Source organism: Stegodyphus dumicola, chromosome 5 (assembly GCF_044657685.1).
Source record: "Stegodyphus dumicola isolate Sdum_Otavi_A_Nest chromosome 5, ASM4465768v1".
Lineage (NCBI taxonomy): Eukaryota > Metazoa > Arthropoda > Arachnida > Araneae > Eresidae > Stegodyphus > Stegodyphus dumicola.
In genome coordinates, this window is record NC_140772.1 from 183,678,954 (window position 1) to 183,704,556 (window position 25,603).

General features: G+C 32.2%; 1 protein-coding gene across 1 annotated transcript in view; it reads right to left on the reverse strand.

Annotated features, from left to right (window-relative positions):
* LOC118181235 (homeobox protein Nkx-2.3-like) overlaps positions 1-18,830 on the reverse strand; it is a 73,727-nt gene extending 54,897 nt beyond the window's left edge. Inside the window, exons 1-2 of the mRNA XM_085817447.1 lie at positions 18,306-18,830; positions 10,129-10,945 (exon numbers count right to left, since the gene is read on the reverse strand). Coding sequence (XP_085673573.1) covers positions 10,129-10,552 — 424 coding nt within the window. The 5' untranslated portion in view covers positions 10,553-10,945; positions 18,306-18,830. The remainder of the gene's footprint in view (positions 1-10,128; positions 10,946-18,305) is intronic.
* Between the last annotated feature and the right edge of the window lie 6,773 nt (positions 18,831-25,603).

Here is a 25,603-nt window from a genome sequence, read left to right on the forward strand (position 1 = left end):
ATTACATTCTCTTTAGTTTTCGGACAGTTATTATACTGATTAATTATGCATGATTTGTTTATCAGTTTGTAAGTTACTTTATAAAAAATAATTAGATAGCTTCCCATCATTACAAGTGCCCCTCTTGACTGCGCGTGATTTGTTTACAATCATACGGCATATAGCCATTTCAAGCATTTGCTACTATGGCTTCTATAAACGCAAATGGATTTGGAAAAAAAAAAAAAAAAAAAGAAGAAAGAATTATCTATTCATTCCATTCCTTCTGCCATCGATTGTGCTAATGAGCTCCATTGGGTCGAATACAGTTTCACATTAAAGACGGCGTTCCTTCTTTGTACGCTTTATTTTTACTTCCTTGTATGAAGTGAAAAGGAAGTATTGTAATCGCGAAAAGTTTCAGGCAGCATATTTCAACGAAAATATCCATTTTGACCGCTATCGAATGCAATTTAACGATATCTGTACGTAAGGACAGAATAAAATACTCTTTTCCTTCAAAAAAATTATAAAACTGCTTTAAAATTAATTCTGAAGAGAATTTTTCGTGGCGTCTGTACGAACGTATGTACGTATCTCGCATAACTCAAAAACGAGTAGCCTCAGAACGTTGAAATTTTGTATATAGGACTGCTATAACATGTAGATGTGCACCTCGTATTTTGGTTGAAATTGGCAGCACTAAACGTATGTAAATATATTTATATATATATCCACTCTATTACCCGGCTCAGTGATCTCAGTTTCTTTACTCTTATATGTTTGTAAATTGTACGTTTTTTCCTTTAAAAATGATTAAATTATGTTGTTTTTATCTTCTGGTTAAGGATTTAGTAAATCTGTGTGCAATATTTTTAGAATTATCAGCAATATTAAAGTTGTTTAATTGCCGCTAAGCCTGTTTTTAATGGCAGCCATTGATGTTTACATTTGAAACAGGAGACTAGTGGATTTGTTGCCAATCTAGAGAAACTTAGCTTTGCAACAACAAAGATAACGCATTCATTTATTATTGCCAATTAAATCATGTTTAATTCTTTCTGGAATTTTTTCGAGGAACTAAGCGTTTGAGATTTACTTCGTAATTTTTAATATAGATATTTTGAGTTTTTATTTATTTTTGCCTTCTCGCGAAGTGAGAACTGAATTAAATAAATGAGAAATACTCAATCGTCTGTGAAGAACTGTTACTGTTTTGTTTTGTTTGCTTAATTTCTTTTATACATAGTTCTAGCTTTGTTATAGTATTTGAATGGAACATGTGGCAACGATTAGATAATTCTTTAAATGATATACATTTTGTGCATTCTGAGTTATAATATTGTTGCGTGAGTACGGGTTCTTTATAAAATGAATGCACAAGTCCGATGAAAAATGAACAAAAATTTATTATTATCACAAAAAAAATGCTTAAATCTGCTCAAATTATCATGCAGTATTACAATATCTCACAGTAGTTATCTTTTAACTACTCAAACGTCCAATAGAACGTAATTCAAAACAGCTAAAGAACACTAATCCGCGAATTCGCTACAATCAACAAGAGCAGTTTTCTAAACAACAACAAACTAAGCAACTACTACAAACTGAGATGTTTTCCTCCTTTTATAAGATTTTAAAATAACGCGGTAGAATTTTCCAGTACTTTCTCGAAATCAAAAAGAGATATTTATTTATTTAATGCACGCGCTCTTGTATTTTCAATTTTCCGGCTTAGCTTCTTTTAATATTCGTCACGCGCTGCACTGCGCGAGAAATAAAACCATTTAATTTATAATTGAACTAACATTAGCTTTTTAAATACCAAATTCGTAACACTATGAATGAAATATAATACTGTTAAGTAAACCTAGTGCCAGAGTGTCGCAATGGTAAACAAAGTGAATTTTAAAGAATGCATTTATTCTATTGTGGTTATGCGCTGTCGGTGAAGTAGGTTTAATTCAATCTAATAAGTTTAAATAAAATGCAAGAAAAAATGCGTATAATTTAATTTTCCGTACAAGGAAGTCATGTGGTGTACACATCAGATTTTTTAATTATGTCAACGCCTTAAGCATCTGATATACCTAATGTACCATACATACATCGTACTATAGTGTACAAATTAACAGTGGCAAAGCGATTTTTTACTATTTATGTACACAGTCTCATATACAGAGATAATAAAATTAATACGCAACATGTCCTCTTTTAGCAGAACTGACCTCTAGAATTAGTAAGCGCTTTGTAAAGCTGTAAATGTATCATTCGCATACTGATTGGGAGATCTAGAAGGAATGAAGAATATTTTTACCTACACACTACATTTTTGAAAGAATAATAAATTTTTGTACAAAAGGCAACAAAGAAAAGCATTCAACTTATACGTATAATTAAATATTAAAGGCTAATTATTCAATTAATCTCTTTTATAAAGCTGTATCGATAGTTTTTCTTAAAAAATGTAGTCTAAAAAGGATTAGAAAAGGGAGGATGAGTAACTGCATGAAGTTACCTATATTAAAATTGTTTAACTAGTTATCAAACTGTAAAATAATTATCTTTCCCATTTTTATCTGATATTCTTTTTAGACAATATATTTAATAATAAAATTTCTATACAACTTTATAAAAGTGATTAATTGAATAATGTTCTTTAATAGTTAACCACATAATTTGAAATTCTATTAACTGTTATGCGTAGCATTAATTTTCTATTCATTTTCAGTTTTTAATGCTTAAATTTCCATCTGGTTATTTAGCAAAAATCCATTAATTAAATTAATTTAAAAATGCGAAATTATATAGGTAAACATATTCCTCATTTCTTCTAGCGCTCACAAATCATTATACGAATAAACATTTACGACTTTTGAAAAACAGATATCTGTGCATCATGTGATGACTTTTAAATTCGACAGTTTCTAGAACAATCTTTTAAAACGGCAGTGCTTTTGAAAAACTTCATTTTCGACGACAATGTATCAGAAACTGCGAATTTTAGAATTGCGATGTTTTCTCCTTCCTTTCTTCTCTTCACCGACGTTTTGTGCAACGATGTTTTTGCTATGCATTGTTTTCGTCCGGGATTGTTTTTGCCTGTAACCCTTTGTCGTGGAATCACACTTTTATTGCGTTTTTAATCATGTGCTCTTTTGTAGTGGAATCCATTTCGCTAAGATGTTCCTTGAGATTATGCCAAAAGTTTTCGATCGGATTTAATTAATGAATTTCCAAGATCAATCTAGCACAGCGGTTCTCAACCTTTAAACTAACGCGTATCATCTAAACAAAAATTGAAAACCTTTAGTAGCACCACTACAAAGTACTACAACCACCACCACTCTTGAACTAAGCTCAGATCGCATAAATTTACGAGTGTTAGAGAGAAAACTTAATCAGGATGTTGGGGTTTTAATTTTTGAATTTAATAGTTAAAAATACTTTGCTTCTTTGCGTACCACCTATTTTCCTCTTGCGTACCACCGGTTGAGAACCGCTGATCTAGCACAATAATTTTACTTTCCAACATCAGCATTTTGACAGATTTTGAATTGTGACATGGAAAAGTCATGCTGAAATGTCCCTACAAAAGCTGTCAAGAATAGCACAATCCTACATTTAAATATTTTTATATACTTCGATGAATTCACCATGTACATTAATAGGAGCAAAACTTTCAGTGCTCTCTACAATGAAAAAACACCAACACGTTTGTTTTTCAAGGCATTTTACGGTTTGTTGGATATGCTGAGGTTTTATAGATTCACATTTGCTTCATCTAACAAAATTAGGTGTGAACAAATAAATGAGTCTCATCGATGAAAATTGTATTTTTCCAGTCATTTATGGTCTAGGACACTTATACTTTGTGGCTCACAATAAATGCTTTTGCTTCATTTGATGCAATTTAGTTTTTAATTGGCTTTCTCGCCTTCCGCCCCTAGGTGAGAAATCTACCCCTCTCTCTTTTGGAGGATGAATATCATTAACAATAGATCTCCTTAAGATCTTTGCTCGTTTTTTTGGAAGTAGGAATCGAGCAGATTTTGAAGTCTTTTCTTTCCACATTTGCCCTTCTTTTAGAGAAAATGATCCGGTTTCATTATGTCTTCCCATAATTCGAAAAACGCACGATTTTCAACATCAGCGGAGGAATCAATATTTTTTTACTGTTAAAAGTGCGATAATCTTTGCTCTCTTTTTAGACATTATGTCCATTTGCAGACATTAAAATGAAAGAATGCAAAACGTGTTTAAAAAGTCTGTAAAAGTATCTTCCTCTTCTGACAGAAACAAGTTTAAAAATGGTGCAATGACCCTAATTTATTGCCTAAAATATTTCTAAACTGCTTTGAGGAGCCTGCTGTCGCCAGCTGGTAAACTTAAAATTTTGCGTAATAATCATTTCGTCCCAATTTAAATTGCACAGTAAAGTAGTTTCACTTAGTCTACCTTAAACTTTACTGTAAAGATAACATTAATTTGAGCACTGAAGAAAATGCATTGGAAGGTTCTAGGCCAGAAGAATATTCGACAATGTGTGTGTGTGAATATGGCAAAGCCTCGAGGGCTATCTGCCTAAGGGAAGGGATGCCTCCGGGGAGGACTTTCTAAGGGAAACTGGCTCAAATACACGCTACACATGGGGAAAACCATGCAGCCAGTCCGTTCGCGGGATTCGAACATCGGACCGAACTACCAGCGTTCAGCAACTTTACCGCTCGGCCGCTGTTCGACAATGAAACTTAGAGATCTAAAATTTTCTCGGATCCGAATCCTGAAAGAGTTCTGAATTCTCTGTGTAAGAATGAAAAAAAGAGAAGACGAAAATTGAGGGATGAAAGGCCTTTGTTTATTATTAAAATGTCTTTAACTAAAACAAAATTTGAAATTTGCATTTTAAGGAAACAAATTTAAGAACCAAGATTTTATACAGTTACGCATATTTACTAAAAATGTTCTAATGAAATTTAATAAACAGGGTACATGTTTAAAACTCTTTAACCTGGAGGTTCATTTTCTTGACATAATTTGCTAAAATTATTTGAATATTTTTTTTTTTTTTTTTTTCCAATTCAGAAAACTTTTTAAATCAAAACAATTGAAAAGAACGGTTTATTTCAATTGATATTTACTATTGTATTTTACCTGTATTCCACTGCAGACGGCAACGTTGATCAACATACTTAAATACACATACTAAATAATTTAATTTTTTTATTAACCCAAAGGGCTTTAGCCCAGAAGGGCTATTAATTTCGTTTTGGCATTTTGCGTTGGTTCACTATAAATGTCGGTTCACTTTTCAAATTGTTGCCACCAAATATGAGACCCCTGTATTATATTTAAAGGAATTAAATAATGAAGAATCCGCATAAATATATGCATATTTCTCGCATTGTGATAAAACAACGGTACCTAAAGTCATCAAATTTTGAATAACGTACGTTTCCACCGGATTATGGGCATCTGGAAGCCCAAATTTGGAATTTGTTAAAAAAAAAAAAAAAAAAAAAGGGGGGGGGGCGCCTTTGGGCGTAATGTAAAATCTAAAAGCTTACTTTTTTTTTTTTTTTTTTTTTTTAAATATTGTTTTCACTGTGTCATTTCTTCATGACAAGAATTTTTTCTAAAGGACAAGGTCAGAGTTTTTGCTCTTATATACAAGGTTTAAAAAATTCTTTTGCTTTTTCCATGATTCTTTTACTACATTTTTAAAGAATATGAAGAATATGCATTTTACTTGAAAATTAACCACGATGAAGCGACGCCTCTTACTCTCTGAAACTCTCATATTTTTTATAACGGAACTTACAGAGTGCACAAATATAAATTAAAGGATATTTAGGTTTCTATTCCAACTTCATTCCGCACTAAGTAAAACGGACTAAGCAGTTATAAACTACAGAATTTTAAATGGATGACTCTGAAGATTTCGGTGTAATGGAGGAAAACTTAATAGTTATTCAGAAGAAAATATTGTCATCGAGGAGTATTACCGACTAAAGAATTACTGGACGTATTACTGAATTTAAAATGATTTTTAATAGCTGAGAAAGATCAATATTAAACTGAGAATAAAACTGAAATTAATGTAATTTCAAATAACAATTTCCATTGTTAAAGTATTTACATTTCTTTCAAACTTGCAAAATTATAGCAACTGAATTATTAATGAAAATTAATGCAATAACAAGATGCGCATTTCACATAAAAACAGCATGCGTACAAACAGCAAAAAACAGAGGCTTTGCTAATATAATGTAATATTACTAAAATATTGTAAGCTCAGAGATTGATCGATGATTAAAAGAAGCGTCGAATTAAAGAAAAATATACGTGCGATATGTATTAAGCATATTTTTTTAGAATGCTGTGATTTTTTTTTTACTTGATTGTTTTGTTATTCCTTATCATGAAATACTGATGGAATAAATATTGTTAATTGCTTGAAATAAAGTACATTGTTTAACAAACAGAATCTGGTCATCTTTTATAATTAAACTTGAAATCTGAGCTCTTAATAATTGACGATTCTTGTCACTAATAGTCATCGATTCTTGTCACAGTCAATATGCAGAGTAAAAGAGCTGTTCCGGAATTTCGTAAACTGAAATCAGTATTCGGAATACTAGTCCTCAAGAGGTTTGAAGTGTGGTTTTCGAAAGAGTGGCACTCGTATTTTGTTACATACCGTTTTCAGAGATGCTTCTCAAACACGTTTCCGAGAATCAGTAAGACAGCCAATATAAAACTTTTTGCTTTTGGGTACATGCTAAATTTTCTTTGGCTTAAAATATTAGAAAAGCCTAGTAATCGTATGCGATGGGTTGTGGGTTGTATGAAGAGTGGTCTATAAACAGCCCACTAATTTTCTATAAAGCTTCTATATCCTGTCGTATTACGATCAAGGGGAAACTATTCTGACGAAATAATTCAAATCGAATTGCTCGAACTATTATAAATTATATTATTAACAAATATTAGTGCCAGCAGTTGCATTAAACTATTGATATAATTATATTTTTATACACTAAATGTTTTCCTATTAAATTAAATATATATATATATAAATTTATATTTATTAAATTTTTTCTTATTTTTAGTTAGTTAAACTAAACTTTAAAAATAAAATTAGGTACCTTAGTATATTACTCTTAAAATCAAAAGTAGAACAAATCTTTTAAGAAAACTTATGCATCTCGGCGGCACTCTATCTTCTTAGAGGAACCTGTTTATTAATCGACAATCCACGATAATTTTCACATTAATTTAAAAAATTTATATACCGCCGTAATTAGAATTACTCTAAATATCACATTCCTATGCCAGACAGTAGCATAATAATATCCGGTTAAAGTTTATTTTTCTGAAATCCAGAGCTAGAATATTGTTTCACAGATATTAAACAAAAAAAGTCAGTATTAACGTCTTTGAGGAACTATTAGATACACGAAATTCAATTGATTCGGTAAATTGCTATATATCTATACGCTGGGCTCTTACTTTGATCGGAATTATAATGCTACAGACTCAGGAATCGTGAGTGGTATTTATCATGTTGCAACAATTAAGACCTTTCTCGTTGAAGAAATGTCTAGCATCACTGAATACATTGGATTTTTTGTTCTTTAGTTATTTACTCAATGTGGCTCTAATCTTCAGATTATCAGAAAATTTTTGATAGTATTGTCACAATTTGCTACGCCAGCATTAATTGTAACTGACAATACACGAATAGATACATGTCCATTTTTTATTCAACAACGTTTTTACTTTTCTAATATTCCCATCGTACACGCATGTTAACGGAGGCTTTCTTCTCAGCTCTTCTTTGTACTGCTTTACTTAGAATGCTTCCGCCGCTTAAATACGGCTAATCTGCCCGTTTCTTCTTCACCATACTCTAATTCGATAATCTGAAATGTTCCTGTCTATTTCTACATGAACTGACACAAAATTAAATAGAGAATCTTTTTTTAATTTTGCGACGGTATTCAACAGTATCCATCTTATGTATGCTTTAAGTATACTACAGTTCGACTTTGCCAACATGCATTGGCTTTACGAATAACAAAACACGACACAGATTTCGGCACAGATTTACGATGACGACACAGATTTATGGGTGACAATTAACAATCGTTTCCAAGGAGTCGGTTCAATGTTTCCGATCCATGATCTTTCGGTACAGCGCTCGTATGTCACAATCTTACTAGCTTTACTGTATTTAACTTCATAAAGTTTCAGAGACATTAGAATTTTTTGATGCTGAGAGACGTGAAATATAAGCAGTGCCCTCGCCGGGACTCGAACCTCGGACCTCTCGAATACGCGTCGAGTATGCTGATCTCTACACTACGAAGGCATGCTAAGAAGGCTGGAGATATACCTTATAAAGTCAAAACTTTTTTAACCACATAACACCATATTTTTACCATTCTTTTTACTACTTTTATCATCCGAAAACCAATAGAGGAAAATTATGCGATAATTTAATTTCCGCGGTTACAGTGTGAACATTACAAATGAAAAGTAGTTATGGATAAACTTTAGGTTACAATATTATTTTTTAAGAGAAATCTGCGTTACAATTAGAATACATTGTATTATTAGCATTATAGTATCTAACAAGGTATCTTCATTTCACTTCCTTGTAAATTAAACCTCGCCCGTACCTACTATTGTCTCTGCAACTCATACATAAATAATTAGAGAAAGTGAATGTGTAGCTGTCTCAGTGAAATCGTAGACTGAATGTCAGTTTGCGTTTGCTTGGCTGCGATGCATAGGCTGGCATAACTTTCAACAATTAAAAGGGAAAGATTCGGCGTGAACTTTGCAGGTAGTTTGCGAGGGTTTGTCTTTGTTACGAAGTGGACGAAACCATTTAAAAATTTATGGGAGCTTTTCTGGACGTACTAAAGAAGGGAATGATACGCAAATAGTTTTAAAATTTTCAAAACTTGAATCTAAAAATGCTTGGGAAAAAATATCGGTATATTAAATAACTAATTTATCAGAGTTTTAACAAATTATCTACTACTTTATCAGAGTATCTTAATTTTTCAAACACTTATAACATTCCTTGCCTCCGTTCAAGAAGAAAAAGGGCATTTATTGCTTCTTTTGAAGATTAAACTTTCATCGATTATCGTTTTTGTTCGACAAAATCATTTAATTACTATAACTATCACTCGAAAGCTTTTGAAAAGATGTAAGATATTATCTCAACCCGAATTCTCTCATTTTTCCCCTCTCCACGCATTACCTTGTCCTCATCATAGACGACTTTAATGTGAGAACTTGTACTTTAATAAAGGAAGGAAATTTAATTCACTTCTCCGAAGTTTAGATTATCCGGCAGCAATACTGGAAAAGATGATCCAACGAACGAACAATTAAACCTATAAAATGCATTAAAATACGCGTAAAGCAGAAATAAAACAAGACATAAGGATCATACAGTGGCAAATGATAGTATACGCAATTCATAATAAATATACTGCATAAGTAGATTTGTAATTTTGTATGGAAACGAAGTCTAATCGAAAACTATTTTTAAGCGAAGTAACAAATAATATGTCAATAAAATGGTTCCTTCTTTTTCGTGTTTTAAATTCTGAAATTAACGCGAAGGTTATAAAAACAAATTGCAGCGTTTTTAATTCTATTTTAGAAATTAGCCTGCTTAATATCTCAGTTTTAATCAACTCTTCAGACTGAGGTACGACCCTGGTTTAACTATCATTACCCTTACAACAATAGTTCTCAAACTGTGAGTTGCTGCAGCAGTAAACTAGGACACGATGTAATTCTTGTCAGGTCAGGGGAAAATTTGAATTCCTTTTTTCTTTTTTGTTGCTACACAGTCATATGAATTTACTTAAAATTATTTCTTAATTTATAATTCATAATTACTCGTTGATAATTATGCATGCTTATTTCTGTTATTGTATTATTAAACTATTTTCTTCGGAGTCCTTCCCTCCCTCTTATCGCTTCTTGAAAACTATTACATGCACATAAGTTGCGATACGCCGGTACTGTACGCATGAGGGCCATGCTGCTAAAACGTTGGAGGAACACTGCTTTACAATAACATGTAGTTTAAAAATAGTTACATAAATAGTAAAGACTTACTTTTATCTTCCATTTCGGGCGTAGAACAAACACCAGAATGCCTGAGAATATTGCTGTTATATGACATGCTGACATCGCCATAGTCCCCTCCACCATACCCGCTGTTTAGTAACCCTGGACTTCCGCTGGGGAAAGGCGGGCATAGGTGAGACAAACTCTGGACATGAGGAGAAGTTAACGGAGTTGCTTGCTGGTAGTTTTGCTTGACGATTTCCCCGAAAAAGTAGGGGGACGTGGGTGATGCTGAAGGAGCAATGGAACCTCCATTGCTTCCCATATAGAACGGGTCCATTCCGTCGTCGAAGAGTTTCTCCAGGCTCTGCGCATGGAAGAGCAGAGCCTGATCAAATCCTGCTTGATCAGACAGGTTGAGAATGTCTTTAACCGAAAATGGTGTGCTGGAAGCCTGAGAACAGGCCAGCATGGCTTGGTAGGAAAATGCCAAATCTTGTCCGCTGTCGCACCACTCCAGCTTCTCGACTTTAACAAGCAGAGCTTTCGGTCATAAATATTCACAGATTCAGCAGTTCTAACTTTTAACAAGACGATTTATAAATTAGTAGAGAAAGTGCAGTGCATTTTTGTCTTCAGTACAAAGCAGAATCATGTATAATTATGAAAATATCCAAGTAACTTTAAGTCCTTAGCAGATTTAAAGTACAAGTTTAGATGGCTAAAGTGTTTATAGATTTCCTTTGCGTATCTTACTATGCGCACTCAAGTTCAAATGGCTTTCAATAAATGTTGTGAAGACACTTTAGATTGAAGTGACTAATCCTGCATCCAATACCTGTAGATGTATATTTCACAAAATAATCTGAAATGCAAAAAAGTATTCATGAGAAAACAACAAAAATTAAAAAATGTATGGGCTAGACGCGAAATTTTAGAAGATGTTAGTTTAATTTTGTTTCTGACACTTACAATAAATACAATGTGTTCATAAATTATTGATCTCATTTCCATAGCGACAAGTAAATAATCTAAAGAAAGTAACCAAACATATCTTGTACCTAACTATACAGAAACTCAAAGTTTTTTTTTTTTTTTTTTTTTTTTTGTGGGAGGGAGGAATATATATTTAACTTAAAAGCAAATCGAACAATTTTTGTCACACGTATTCAAATTTAAAACATTTCAATAAGCTATAATTTACAGCAGGTATAGTATTCCAGATACTTAATGCTGCCTATTCCCTACCATTTAGAGCGTTAATGTTCTAAGTATTCCCATAATTTCTTGTTCTAGTTCAAACATTTCACGAAATTTGATTAACTAAACATCATCTTCTATAAACCCCACACAAAAGAAATTCTAGAGGTATCATGTACAGGTTTCTGACCAGCTTGAAAATTTCAACTGAAAACATGTCGCGAAGATTGAATAACGACTAGAATATTTACATGCCACTAAAACGCATGTACTTAAACGTTTTAAAATTTAACACTAATAATAAAAAAGTACTTTTTGAAAGCTGTACAATTTGATACGTAATGCAGTTTAGAAGTTCAATTACATTGTAGAGTCATAAGGATTTTTTTTTCGGGGGGGGGGGGAAGCAAGGAGGTGTGAAAGATCTGCAGTGCCTTCGCCGGGACTCGAATCCTGGACCTCTTGAATACGCGTCAAGTGTGCCAAGTCAACACAACGAAGATATGCGGAATGAAGGGAAAAATTCCTTATAACACGCGGGGCATAATTTAAAAAATTAGAAGTATTAGAACCTTATGAAAGGTTGTCAGAATCTGTGAAATATAAATACATAATAAAATATAATAATTAAAATTAAATGAAATGTAGAGATAACGATATTAATAACCTAAATTAATGGCTAATAGATAAATTATGAATAAAATTAAGTGAATTAAAAATACGTGAAATAATAAGACAAGGTAAGTTAAATAACGGCAGCAAAACGTAGCACTTAAGATAAAAGGGGGGAGGGGGAATTGATCAGTATTCTTTGCTCACAAAATAAAATTATATTTTTATTTCGACCTCTAATCCTTATAAAGTCTTTTTGATTGGATGGGTTCAGTCGATAAACATTACATTTCATGAAAGAGTCGCATTTCCAAATTTGGTGTTTCCTTCTCCGCTGCTCATAGTTTTCTGTGTTTAAAGATTAAGGTTCGCTTAAGTCCAGGTCCAGAGTGGCAGACTATAGGCTGCTCCAAAAATATCTTGCTTGCATATTTGTTTTCTGTGGAAAGTTAGGCATGTACTCAAGAGTAAATATCAATCCGTCCACTAAAAACTAGAATACAGCTAACAGAATTTTCTGCTGATACTCGATTTAATTATGAAACAAAGTGATGAAATTCAACACATCTGGGATTGCAGCTAAATTAATTATCTCTCTGACAAAACTGAAAAGTACTAGAGCCAAGCTTAAATGGACTTCAGCTGAATTTGAGCAATGAATGTATCAAATTTTACAGCAAAATAAAAGTTTTTTTTTTTTTTTTTTTTTTTTTTATTTATTTATTTATTTAATGTACTAAACTGGTAACACAAGTGGGGCCTGAGTTCTATCACCTATTATTTACAATGGAAATTAATACTTAATAATTCTCCTATATTTCTTTTATAAATAAGGAATATTGAAAACTAGTAGAGGCAGAATGGTTGATTGCAGATAATATAACATAACTCAATTTTTTCGTCATAAACAATTAGCTATTATAAGCTGGGTTTTGAATTTTATGGTTTAAGTGCGAAGAAAATAATATTTAATAAATGAAAGTAACACACAAAACGTAAAAAAAAAAAAAAAAAAAAAAAAAAAAAAACCCAAAGCACCCTCACTTTGGGCGTAATGTTAAATTCTTTTCTATTTCTTAAATTTAACTCTCACTTTGGGCGTAATGTCTGAAAGCTTTCAGTTTTTTTAAATTTTATTGAAAGACAAGTAATTAATTGATAGACAATTAATTGATTGAATTATTCAATTTTTTATTTTAAGAATGGATTAACTAGGTTAGATTATGGCAAATCACTTTATGACAAACAACTTAAGGAAAGTGATGCGGTTCATATTTAACGTCACATATAATGTAAACTACAAAAACCGTAAAACAACCTGTGTTTTACGGTTTTGCCGCTAGGACGTTGGGCGCTGTTTTACTTTATGAACGAAAAAAATTGGTTTTAATTGCAGAACTGTATTTTTATCAAATTTCAAAATATTGTATTTTCAAACACCTATATAACCTGATAAAATTCAAGATCAAGATTATTTTTAGAATTAAAAAGGGTTCCATGTCTCACACAGGAATTTAAAAAAATGTATTCATTTAAGTCAACAACATTTTAAATATATAAAAAAAGGACAAATAATTTAAAGTATCAATACAGAAATATAAAAATTTATTATATGCAATTACTTCCCCATAGTTTTAAAGGATATTAATAACTAAGACAATAACAATCGATATACATTAAAAACCCCTGGGTTATTTATTAGAAAAGTAGAATATCGTATTAAAAACGTTTTAGGACTGCGGTACTCTTTTTTTTTTAATATGTCTATCCATGATATATGAAAAATTGAAGTCCCAATCTCCTGGAAACAATATTAAAAATTCTAGGGTTAAAGCTGCATCTAAAGAAGAATCTTTTGCTTTATTTAGAAAAGGATCGACCTTCAGATGGAATCGCGCTACATTTTATCAAACGTTATTGCCTAATTCGAATTATCTTGCGTCACTGGCAGTTTAACGTTATTATATTTTCTAGATATCTGAAATTGATTTGAATGGATAGTTTTGTTAGAAATAGGATTTAAATTCGTAATAATTAGGAAAAGGGGCTCTCACCATCCGAAATATGATTTCTTTTCTTTACGTTATGGTGAAGACATTTATGGAATACATATAAAGTGACACCTCTTTAAGATCATTCATTACTCATAGGTCTAGGCCAGCGGTTCTCAACCTTTTGATAAATGCGTACCATACAAGCAAAAACTGAAAAACTTTAGTACCACCACCACATTTTACAATAATTATTTTTCAATTTCTCAATAGAAATATTAAATATCTGTATTGCCATTTGTACAACCCATTGTTTATATGTATTAAATATACAAACATAACATTAGATTAAAAATTGGTTGCCATTTTAATTATGAAAACTTAAGTTATAATACTTTAATTCTAAAGTTTAGTGCGAAATTTGGGCCTGTTAAGAGAGATCAATTATGTCTGGTCTTATTTCACTTAGTTTTAGCCGTAAAGTAGGATCCACTTTTAACTTTGCTTGGTATTTATTTTTCAAATATAACATGGTAGAAAATCCTTGTTCACACAAATAGGTTGTGCAAGAAGGCAATAAAAATTTAATAGCCTTATTAGAAATGCCATTAAAATTCTTTTTTTTTTTTTTTTTCGGCTCAGCCAGAAGTTAAAAAGGGTGTTATTTTTGAAATCTTCAGTTAAAGTTCTATCACAGGAAATTTCTACCAAAGTTTTTTTTTTTTTTTTTTTTTTCCCTTCGCGAGATTTTTTAATTTAAAAGTACTTCGCGTACCACCAACCGGTTGAGAACCGCTGTTCTAGGCGATTTTAATCATTTTAAACGATATGACTATAAGCGGCCTTCAATACAGTAATTTAATTATATTCAGCAATACAGCAATAATGGATACTTTAAGAACTTAGCGCGATGAGGAGTTTCATTGTAACTATAATATTAATATTTATAAATAACAATCGATCCTCTGCATGAAATAAATGAATTCCACTGGAGACGAATGGAAGATCTTGGAAAATCCTCCATAATCCTTTACTAATGCAGTTGCTGACATTTCACCACTCTTTCTCTCCACCTCTGTGCACCTACCTCATTTTGGAAAGAAAAGAGTTTTCGGGTTCTGTAAAACAATATAAAATGCGTATTTTACTCATGCATCATCATGTTCATCAATGGCATATGACTTAAATATCTCACACACATCTTCCAAAACGTTAAAAGTGTTTGCTTCTCAGTTGTGCGATGCAGCAATGCCACCAGAGACGGCAGCTACTTTTTTTTTTTCGCTCTTTAGTGAGAGGTTCGTGACTGAAAATTTTGTCAGACAGCCGCTATCGGCGGCGGAATCTTCTTCGTTAATTGCTAGCAATTTGCAGGCTCTTTTTCGCAAAGTAAAACGCTTTATTAGGACATTTAGGTTCTGGTCTATTTTATTCACGTATAAAGTATTTTCTACCTCCTTTCCGCATGCCTTTGTGGAGTTAACTAGAAGCATGCTCGATGCGTATTCAGGAGGTCAGGAGTTCGAATCTCGGCTAGGGCGTTGCACATTTTTCACGTTCCTCCATCGATAAAATCTAACGACTCTTCACACGTTAACGTCGCTTTTGCATTCTAAATGATGAACGTATTGTTTTTGCCATCGCTTGTAAGAGCGCTTAGAGATTCTGCATCAGAAATTTTAATAACAAAAATTCGTAGAATTCAGTAAATCTATGAGCCATTTTACGACTCAATCAACGGCTGGGCAATTAAGCCTCGGAATACTAGTAGTTCGGCCTAAATTTAAATCCCAGCAATCGAGCAAACTGCATGGCTTTTACGTGGTTTTTTCTTATGTGTACGTGGCTACAAGAAGACCTCCAGGAAGGCATCCATTAACTTAGCAGATAACTCTGAAGTATATTTGCTATAATCAGAGAAATCAAATCAAATCGGAGCCATTTTAGTCGTGCTCGTTCTCTTTCCATCTTTTTTTTCCTTGCATGACTTAACGTCCCCCTCCCCTTAATAGAGCAGCCACCTTAGCAATACCAAACGAAAAACTAGACCTTAAGCCTAATTAATTCAATACCTGTCATGTGTTTCGTTTCAAAAATTTTAAATTCTAAGAATGATTTCAGAATCACACTGGCATTTTATCACCCTCTCACACTAGTGCAAAGCCGTGATTTTAAAGGTTCGTTAAAAAAATTTCCGCTTAAGGTTAGAGCTAATATCCCTCAGTTTATATTCCTTATGAATATTTAGCATTGCCAAACTATTTAGAGTTAGAAAAATGTTATTATTTTTTAAACTTCGACCTTGAACATTATATATAATGAATAGCAATTTAGTAGCTGATTATGACTGGATTGGAACATAAGTTCTGAATACTACTGGAATCAAAATTACAATACAAATTCATTACAGTTAGAAAAATTACATAAACTTTGCATAAATGCGTTCTTCATTTCTTAACGAACTCCACATATATGGCATGAAATAAATATGCTTCAGTTTTTAAATAAATTAAAGACACTTTTGTTCAGTTAAATACAGCGAAAAAGCAAGTGTCAATGAAGATGTTAAATTCATTAAGGTATCAACAGCGCCTTAGAATCATACGACATTTTTTATATTGATTTATTTTCTGATTTTAATACATATACATACAACAAAAAAGGCAACATGAGTATTTTCTATAGTTAATTCTTTGGATGACATAATTACAAAAAATCCAAGGAAATTCTCGCTCTGCTCTTAAGAAATAAAAGTAGTTTCTCTTCGAGGAATGAAATATTTTACAGCATTTTCAGATAAAAATTAGATAATTATATTAAATTTCGATTGGGAGTTTTATAATTTCATATTTTTATCCTGTTTATTTATTCTTATAAAAAGTTATCAACTGATTCAAAGATCACCAAAACATATTTATCCTCATAATTAGTAATTCAGTTTTTTTAAGATTAAACATTTTTGCCTTTTTTTATCATCCGGGCCATTCTTACTATGAACAATTATTTATAATCACATTTTTATAAAAATCGAACGTTAGTATTGACTTACGAGGTTTTATTTCCTTTACTTGTTTTATGACGGTAATTAAATTCAGATTATGAAGCAGTATAAATTTTAAAATGTTAGAGAGTGTAATTAGAATTAATCATTGTTGTAATTATCTTTCTACAACGAAATATTAATTTAAAAATTATTTTTATATTAATTTAAAAATTTTAATACTTAGATTATAAATACTCGTATTTTATTATTAATCACTCCGCATTCTCTTATAAATCTTAATCTCTTATATCTCTTAAATCGGATTTAAGATTATTTCAATTTCTGCCACATACAGAAATGATGCGCAGATAAATGCCGTTTGTATTACTTAAAGGATGATGCATTATGCTTCCAAACGGTTCTTATTGCTAGATAATATTTAACTGATGCCTTTGGAGTTTCCATTTGTAAAAGCATAAAAAAAATTATTCTTATTTATAAACAGGAAGAATGAACATATATTTAGACCTTTTTGACAAGATGAATCAAACCCAAATCTGATCGAATGTTTACTTATGTTATGTTATAAATAAATGTTATAAATAAAATATAAAATTTTAGCTTTTATTTCAAAATAGCATGGGATATTTTCATGTTCTAAAATATAATATAATTTTTCAATGCTTTCATTACCTACAAATACTATAAAATTTTCCCCTAGTCATCAGAAAATCATGAATGATATAAAAAGAAAATAGTATTATATCTTTTCTTTATTGCATTTTATATGCAATTAGTGAGCCAAGTAATTAATGAGATATTTTCGTTTTAGTAATAAGGATATTCTAACAATCTCAGTATCTTTGAATAATAATAATTATAATAATAATAAAAAATTGCATATCAATCAAATGTAAGGAAAATAATTGCATACTATTTCAAATGTAAGGAAAATCATTAACAGCAGAAAATGCATTTCTTTGAATTAACATATGTGCTTCATAAATCCTCAAAATTAAAACAGCCTTTTAACTCTTTTCCTTTATTAAAATAAAAATTTAGGTATAATTTCTGTATGCATCATTCTTCTAGGCAAATAAGAGTGTTTTGTGACAGCTAAATTTAAATATGCAGTGTAAATATTTATATAATTCTACCCTTTACAGAAATGTTAATTATATCATCTGCATCTTTGCTATTTAATTTAGTAGCGATTTTTATGCAGATGAAAATTCTTCTAATATAATGCTTCAGGATATAACTTTATACACGATATAATTAAAAAGATAGGTAGATAAGAAATACACTTTATAGTAACATTAATAAAGTCATCTATAATCTTCGAGACTTTGCTAATAGTTTATACGCAGATGAAAATTCTAACATAATGCTCCAAGATATTACTTTGTTTAAATTTCCATCAAAATAAAAGAACTTACCTTAAATTTAGTTTTGCTAATGCTTATCAACATCCTTATTTGAAGAGTGAAGACATCTAATCGTGAAATGTTTAGTTTATATTTAACAAAATAAGATAATCGCGACCATTCATATAAGCGTATTTGTTCTTGGCACGTCTTTCAACACACCATTAAAACTCCAAGAGTTCGATAAACCTGGTTAAGAACTTTTTAATTGGCGATACTTCTGAAAACTTTTTTTTAAACTTATACGACGTACAATCTTCAGAGCAGCACCATCCCTCTAGCTCTACTCCTGAACTACAAATTCGAGAGTTTACACTTTCATTGCCCGCGGGAATATATCAAAATGTGACAAGCCCAATGACGATGAACGCCTTATCCTTTTGCTGTGACGTCATAGCATCCAAAACCACGCCCTTATTTGCATGATCGGCGTGTGCTTGCACACGCGTTTCTTCAGGCTTCCAACAATGTTCTCCTTCTCCGACTAGATTCACTCTTTTCTTTTTTTAATAATCTGTGGACTTTCAAACAGTGGCGGTAAGTTTTACCCGCCCCCGGCACGTCGCTGGCAAATCACAGGAGCCCTGGAACACAATCGAGGGGGGGGGGAAGACGATGCGCGCGGTTGCAGAAACGGTGGGGAGGAGAGACGCCCTTTAGTTTCGTTATCACGGCGACATCCATCATTCGCGGTGGACTATCAACGTGATTGTCAAAGGCATAACCGCTGGATCTGGGCTCTGCTTCCTGTTAAGAGGTGGAGGAATTAGTCGTTTGGAGGCGCCGCTTTTGACAAGTCACGCCACATTACTTAAGTAATGTGCATTTAGAGATAGATAAAATTCCTATTTTATTCAAAACATTACTTTTTTAACGCTTGAAAGAACATGTTTTTATTTTAAGGAAATACTGTTCGAGCAAAGTTTAATTATTGAATGGAACAGAATGAATATTATGAACAGAATGGAGAATAAATAAATGAAGAGATATATAGAAAAAGAAATAAACAGGTAAACCGTAGAGTCATTGGGTTATTTTGAAGCAAGGGTACCTGAAAAATCTGTAATGCCCTCGTCGGGACTCGAACCTGGAGCTCTTGAATACGCGCCGAATACGCTCTTGAATACCGTTACACCACGAAGGCAAGCTGTGCTGGAAGGAAGGAGGAAATACCTTATAAGATATACTGCTGACGCTTCCAGTACTAATAAAAAAAAAATTTAAAAATAAATAAATAAATAAATAAATAAATAAAAAACCCTCACTTTTTTTTGTTGCTAAAACTAAATATGAAACACAATACTGATAATGAATCCATTTTTCTTTTAAAATTATTAAGTTGATAAATCACTTGCATTTATCCCGTGAATTATGATAAGGATGCTTTGACAATAAATTTCATATTTTATAAAATGTAAGTATGTATGTTATAAAAATGTAAGTATATGTATTTATAAAATGTAAGAAGACTTATCCTCCGGTTTTTTCCAGTCACTACATATCTTCCTTTCATAAGTCTTTCCTCTCTCACACACACAAAAAATTCTCTAAGGAATTTCACTTAGACGGGAATTTATACAGTTACTTGAAAATTAAATTAAAAATCTTGATTCAAACATTTTATTCATCTCGATTTAAATAAAAATTTTGCATAAAATACATTCATTACTTTCACATTTATTAACTTGATAGATATATATTAATATCTTTAAAACTGATAAGAATGATATATCATTCCATGGATAAAATTGCATGCGCTGATGGAGGTCTGAATTTCTTCAAAAAGGCTGTGCTTTAGCCTAAAAGATACTTATGATCCATTAAAATCTGGCTTTAATTCATTCTGTAGAGTTCAAAGATCCTATAGTCTTCAGTTTCTATACTCCTATAGTTTCTACAGTCCTATAGATCCTATGGTCTTAAAAGAACCTCCAAGTCTATCTATTCTAAAACTTATCCCATTTCGGAAGTTCGTACATGTGCTCATTATTTCTACGTAAATTAGGAAATGTTTCATATGAATCAGATATTTAGTCACCAGATTTAAATTTTGCAAAGTTCTATGAATAAAAACATCAAATACTGTTTATAAACTGACTTGGAAATAACTGGGAATTAAATGAAGAATCTATTTAGATCTTTGCCTAGATCTGATAGCTGTTGACATCAGTATCATAAACAGACAAAAAATTAAAATTGAGAGCATTAATTTTCTTATCAGAACGTTTCAGCATATTCATTTTAGTACACGTATTTAATAGTAACATTCTCCATTTATTAGGCCAAAGAGCACATTTGCCCAGAAGGGTTATTAATTTCGGTTAGGTATTTTGCGTCGATTCACTATAAATGTTGGTTCACTTTTCAAATTGTTGCCACCAAATATTATCGCCCTGTATTATATATAAAGAAATTAAGTAGTGAAGAATCTGCATAAATGTATATATGCTTCTCGCATTGTGATAAAATAACGGTACCTAGAGACATCAAATTTTGAATAACGTACATCTCCACACGAATATGGGCATCTGGAAGCCCAAATTTGGAATTTGTTTTATTGCTTATTTCATATTTTGTCAAACATTAAAGAATAATTAAGAAACTCAATTATTTCAAAGCGAGCAATGGCAACACTGTACATTGTAAAAAAAAAAAAAAAAAAAAAAGAGAGAGAAGATAGAATAAAATAAAATTTTAAAAAAAATCTCAAAGGCTTCAGATTTTAAATTACGGCCAAAGGGGCGTTTTTTTAACATTTTGAGTCTTATATTTATTTATTAAATATCATGTTCTTCGCACTTAAACCATAAAATTCAGTTCAACAGCAATATCGCAAAATAGTTTTAAAATGAGTATATCTTTAGAATTTCCGATACAGAGATTCGCGCGCTGGAGATAAAAATGTTTTTTTTTGTACCGTGATACCATTGCTCGCTTTGAAATCCTTGAATTTTTTAATTAAAAATTCATTAAAGTTTTACAAAATATGAAATCGATAATAAAACAATTTTCAAATTTGCCCATGCCCATATTCGTAGGAGGATTACGTCATTCAAAATTTGATGACTGTACGTACCGTTGTTTTATCACAATGCGAGAAATATACATACATTTATGCAGATTATTCATTATTTAATTTCTTCAGATATAATCCTGGACATTTGGGGGCAACAGTTGGAAAAGGGAAGCGGACATTTGTAGTAAACCAAGAAATTCGCAAAACGAAAACAATAGTCCTTCAGGAACAAAGCCCCTTTGGACTAAATATATATATGTATATATATCCAGCGGACGAGAGTGTGTATCGATGCTCTTTTAAATGTTTTGCGATTTTGCTGTCGAATTGAATTTAATGGTTTTAAGTGCGAAGAACATGATATTTAATAAGTAAAGGTAACACACAAAACTTTAAAAACACTCCTTTGGGTATAATATTCTTCTCTTTTAACACAATTTGAATTTGTGCATATGTTACCATTAAGTTTATAACGTTCTAATTAAATTATGTGTTCTTGGCAACTAGAACCTTGGAGTAGAGTGTAGTGACCTTCTCCAAGGTTCAAAAACAGAAATCCCGGAAAAAAATACAAACTGACATTTTATAATAAAATTAGAGCTTAATTAAAGAAGATTTTTAATTTTAGAATATTCATTAAAAGACGGAGTTTTCATTCAGTTTTATGAATTTCAGTGTCAAGAAAATCTTATGCTTCTGGTGGATTATTAGATCTCAGTCCGAGAAAAATTTGGCTTGCTCTAGTACAAAGCGTTGGAAGACTATTTCAAGATAAAACATTTTTACGTCATGGTATCAGTTCGATTATTATCAAGTTACTATTTAATTTACAGCGTACCACTAATTCCATGAACATTTCTAGCATTACTGTAATTAGTAATATCATCATTATTAAATACCATGTTCTTGGCACTTAAAACACCTAAAATTCAATTCACAGCAATATCACAAAATATTTAAAAACATCATATCTTTAGAATTCCCGATACACAATCTCGCCCGCTGGAGATAATTTTTTTTTCCGTACAGATTGAATACAGTACCCTTTGAAATCGTTCAGTGTGTTAATCAAAAATTCGTTCAAGTATTACAAAATATGAAATAGATAATGAAACAAATTCGAAATTCAAAATTTGAGCTTCCAAGTGAACATGTTCGGTTGGAAGACTTGTAGAGACATTAGGTATTTTTTTGGAAGCAGGAAAGATGAAAATTAGCAAAGCCTTCGCCGGGAATCGAACCGCGGAGCTCTGGAATATCGCCCAGCGTGCAGACCACCACACCACGAAGGCAGGCTAAAAAGATGGGGAAAAATGCCTTATAGACGACGTAATTCAAAATTTAATGGCTCTAGGTACCGTTGTTTTTTCACAATGAGAGAAACATTCATGCAGACTCTTCATTATTTAGTTTCTTTAAATATAATACATGGCGATAATATTTGGTGGCAAACAGTTTGAAAAGTGAATCGGCGCAAAATGCCGTTTTGAAATTGTGGGCTCCCGTTCGGGCTAAAAATTCCTAGAATGAAAATATCATCGTAAACCATAATTGTTTTAGATTTTTGCGGAATCTTTTTGCAAAGTTTTGTTTTTCTGCCTAAATATTCCACTTCTGCAGTGAATTATTTCTTTGAGTTTGTTGTAATATTTTTTTTCTTTTGTCAGTATTGTGTGATATTTCAAAAATTAGACTTTTTTTGCATTTACAGGGTAATTTCTGATAGAATCCCTTCGAGTGGGCCAAGCGAGTCAGAAAAAATGATGCAAAAGAAACTGATGGAATGTTGCACTAAATCGAAAAACAAGAAAGTTGCTCTACTCAAGAGTGTTGTGATAAATAAACATAAAATATTTAATATAGTTAGTTATATGATGCATTTAGCTTTTTTTTTAATAATAGATACCTGATTATTATGAAATCATCAACTTCGCTTGCAGTGGGCATTTAAAACCATTCATTTCGAGGTCTCCTGAACGCATATCCACTGCCCGAGTGAATAAGTACGGCTGAATACACTTTATTCATCTTGGTTTCAGACCTGATTGCACAGGCCGCTGTCTACTTGATATTTCATGAAATCTTCTAGGCGAACTTCCTGTTAAGAAAGACTATACATAATTTACAGGCAGACAAACATAGAAATACTTTGCTGTAAAAAATAACTTGAGTTACCCGAGAGTTATTCGTTCCATTTCTGTGAACTTACATACATATTGTTGCGTTTTTCTTTTCCTTCTGACACCAGTTGTTACGTTATTTTCTTACTTCACGTTCGTACCGGGTTTGTGTGGATTTGAGTGAATAACGACGACACTTGATGAAGTATCGAAACACACTTTATTGGGCCAATATTTAATCAGGACACCTCCAAAGTCACTTTTACAGTCGTCGAAGATCTACTATAAACACTCGCTGGTCATCATCCATTAAATCAGGCTATAATGGTCGAGACAGCTTCACTGCAAAGCACCAGAATACAGCTTTCGACTCTGCTTGGTCGTTCTCGGAACTCCACGTACTCTCTCGACTCTCCACGCTACAACTCGCAATGCACTCGACGATACACAAGAGTATGCGACATGCAACGGAGGACGTGGGCCCCATCCCTCTGCCAATTGGTTAATTGGTATAGCGCCACGTCCACCTTTATCTAGAGTTTGGCAGAATAATTAGTTGCAATACAGGGCCAAACAAGGGCATAATTATACATTTGAATGCACATTTTACAAAGTTTGTGAACACAGGTTACATTGAAAATTTAAGTACATTTGGTTACATTTTACATACATTATATACAAATTTAAGATATTTATATCATATACACTGCTTTCGTATGCATTTACTTATTAGGTTCATTAAATGGTGCTATTTACATTTATACAGCATTTACCTTATGATACATTTACATTACATTACATTCACGTCTAAAAATAAACACTTATAGAGGGTACATGCTATGCACATTGTTTACTAATTCTCTATGTGCATTAATATTATAATACATATTGTGCACATTATTATTACTTTTGCGTTACACTGAATTTATGTTACCTTCATAATTAAGACACTTATAAGATATACACTGCTTTCGTATGCATTTACTTATTAAGTTCATAATGCTTATTATGTTCATTACTTATTAAGGTCATTATCCTATTTTACGTATTACAGTACATTGCATGGCGCAGCTTTCATTTTATTATATTTACTTTATATTACCATCGTACTCATGGTAAATGCTGATACACTTCGTGTAGATATCACGTGCAGTTATATTACAGGTAGAGTGAAAAATCTAAGGATTGCACAGGTCTGTATTTAAGTCAGACAGTTTTTCCATCAGTTGCACTATCTTTTTAATTAGGTGCCGCTGTTTTATCATGTACTTACAAAAGGTTTGACGGTTCGTCTGTGGTAGATTGAATACACAAGAGTATAGTGATAGTGATAGTGACGGAGGACGTGGCCACCACCCCTTTACTATTAAGTTAATTAGCATATAGGGCCACGTCCGCCCTTATACAGAGTAAAGCCAGAGAGGCCACATGGGAGGCTTGCACAAGGAGCCCAAACCCAACGCCTGGACCATCCGGTTGGCAGTTCCGCGAACCAAATGCCACCGAGTAGACACCCGTCCAAAGTGCCCGGGTCCAGTGATTTTGAATCTTCAAGAATAGCATTGTACATGGCTAAACAAGGGCAGATATACATTAGTACTTATTTACATGCTTCTGTTAATACATATTTGCTGACATGCAATCCAGCACTGTTACATACATATACTTTCTAAATACCTACATGACATTACCTTAATTTGCTTTGGAATAATAAGACAGAGCTAGTATATACACTTAGCACAATAAAAATAAAAATAAAAATAAAATAATAATAATAATAATAATAATAATAATAATAACATACATTAGGACACGCTTGCCCACACTATATACACACATCGCAGCCATACCTAGATTACTTATGCTTGAATGATACTGATTTACATTGAAATTTGCTGACATACTGACCAGTTATATTTACACATGGCATAAGTCTGGACATACACAAGAGTATAGAGCATAGTTTAAGATAAAACTCAACGATGCACTAACTCGCGATACACTAAAAGACTCCCTCGATGCACTCGACGACCAACTCGGCGCTAGACTTCGAAACACTCAATGACTGACTATCAGCTCGCTAGACGAGGCACACACACACACACTTTGACCGCGGACCAGCAGGGTTTATATAGCTTTTGGCTGGTGTTCGAGAACATTCTGGGCTAAACCGG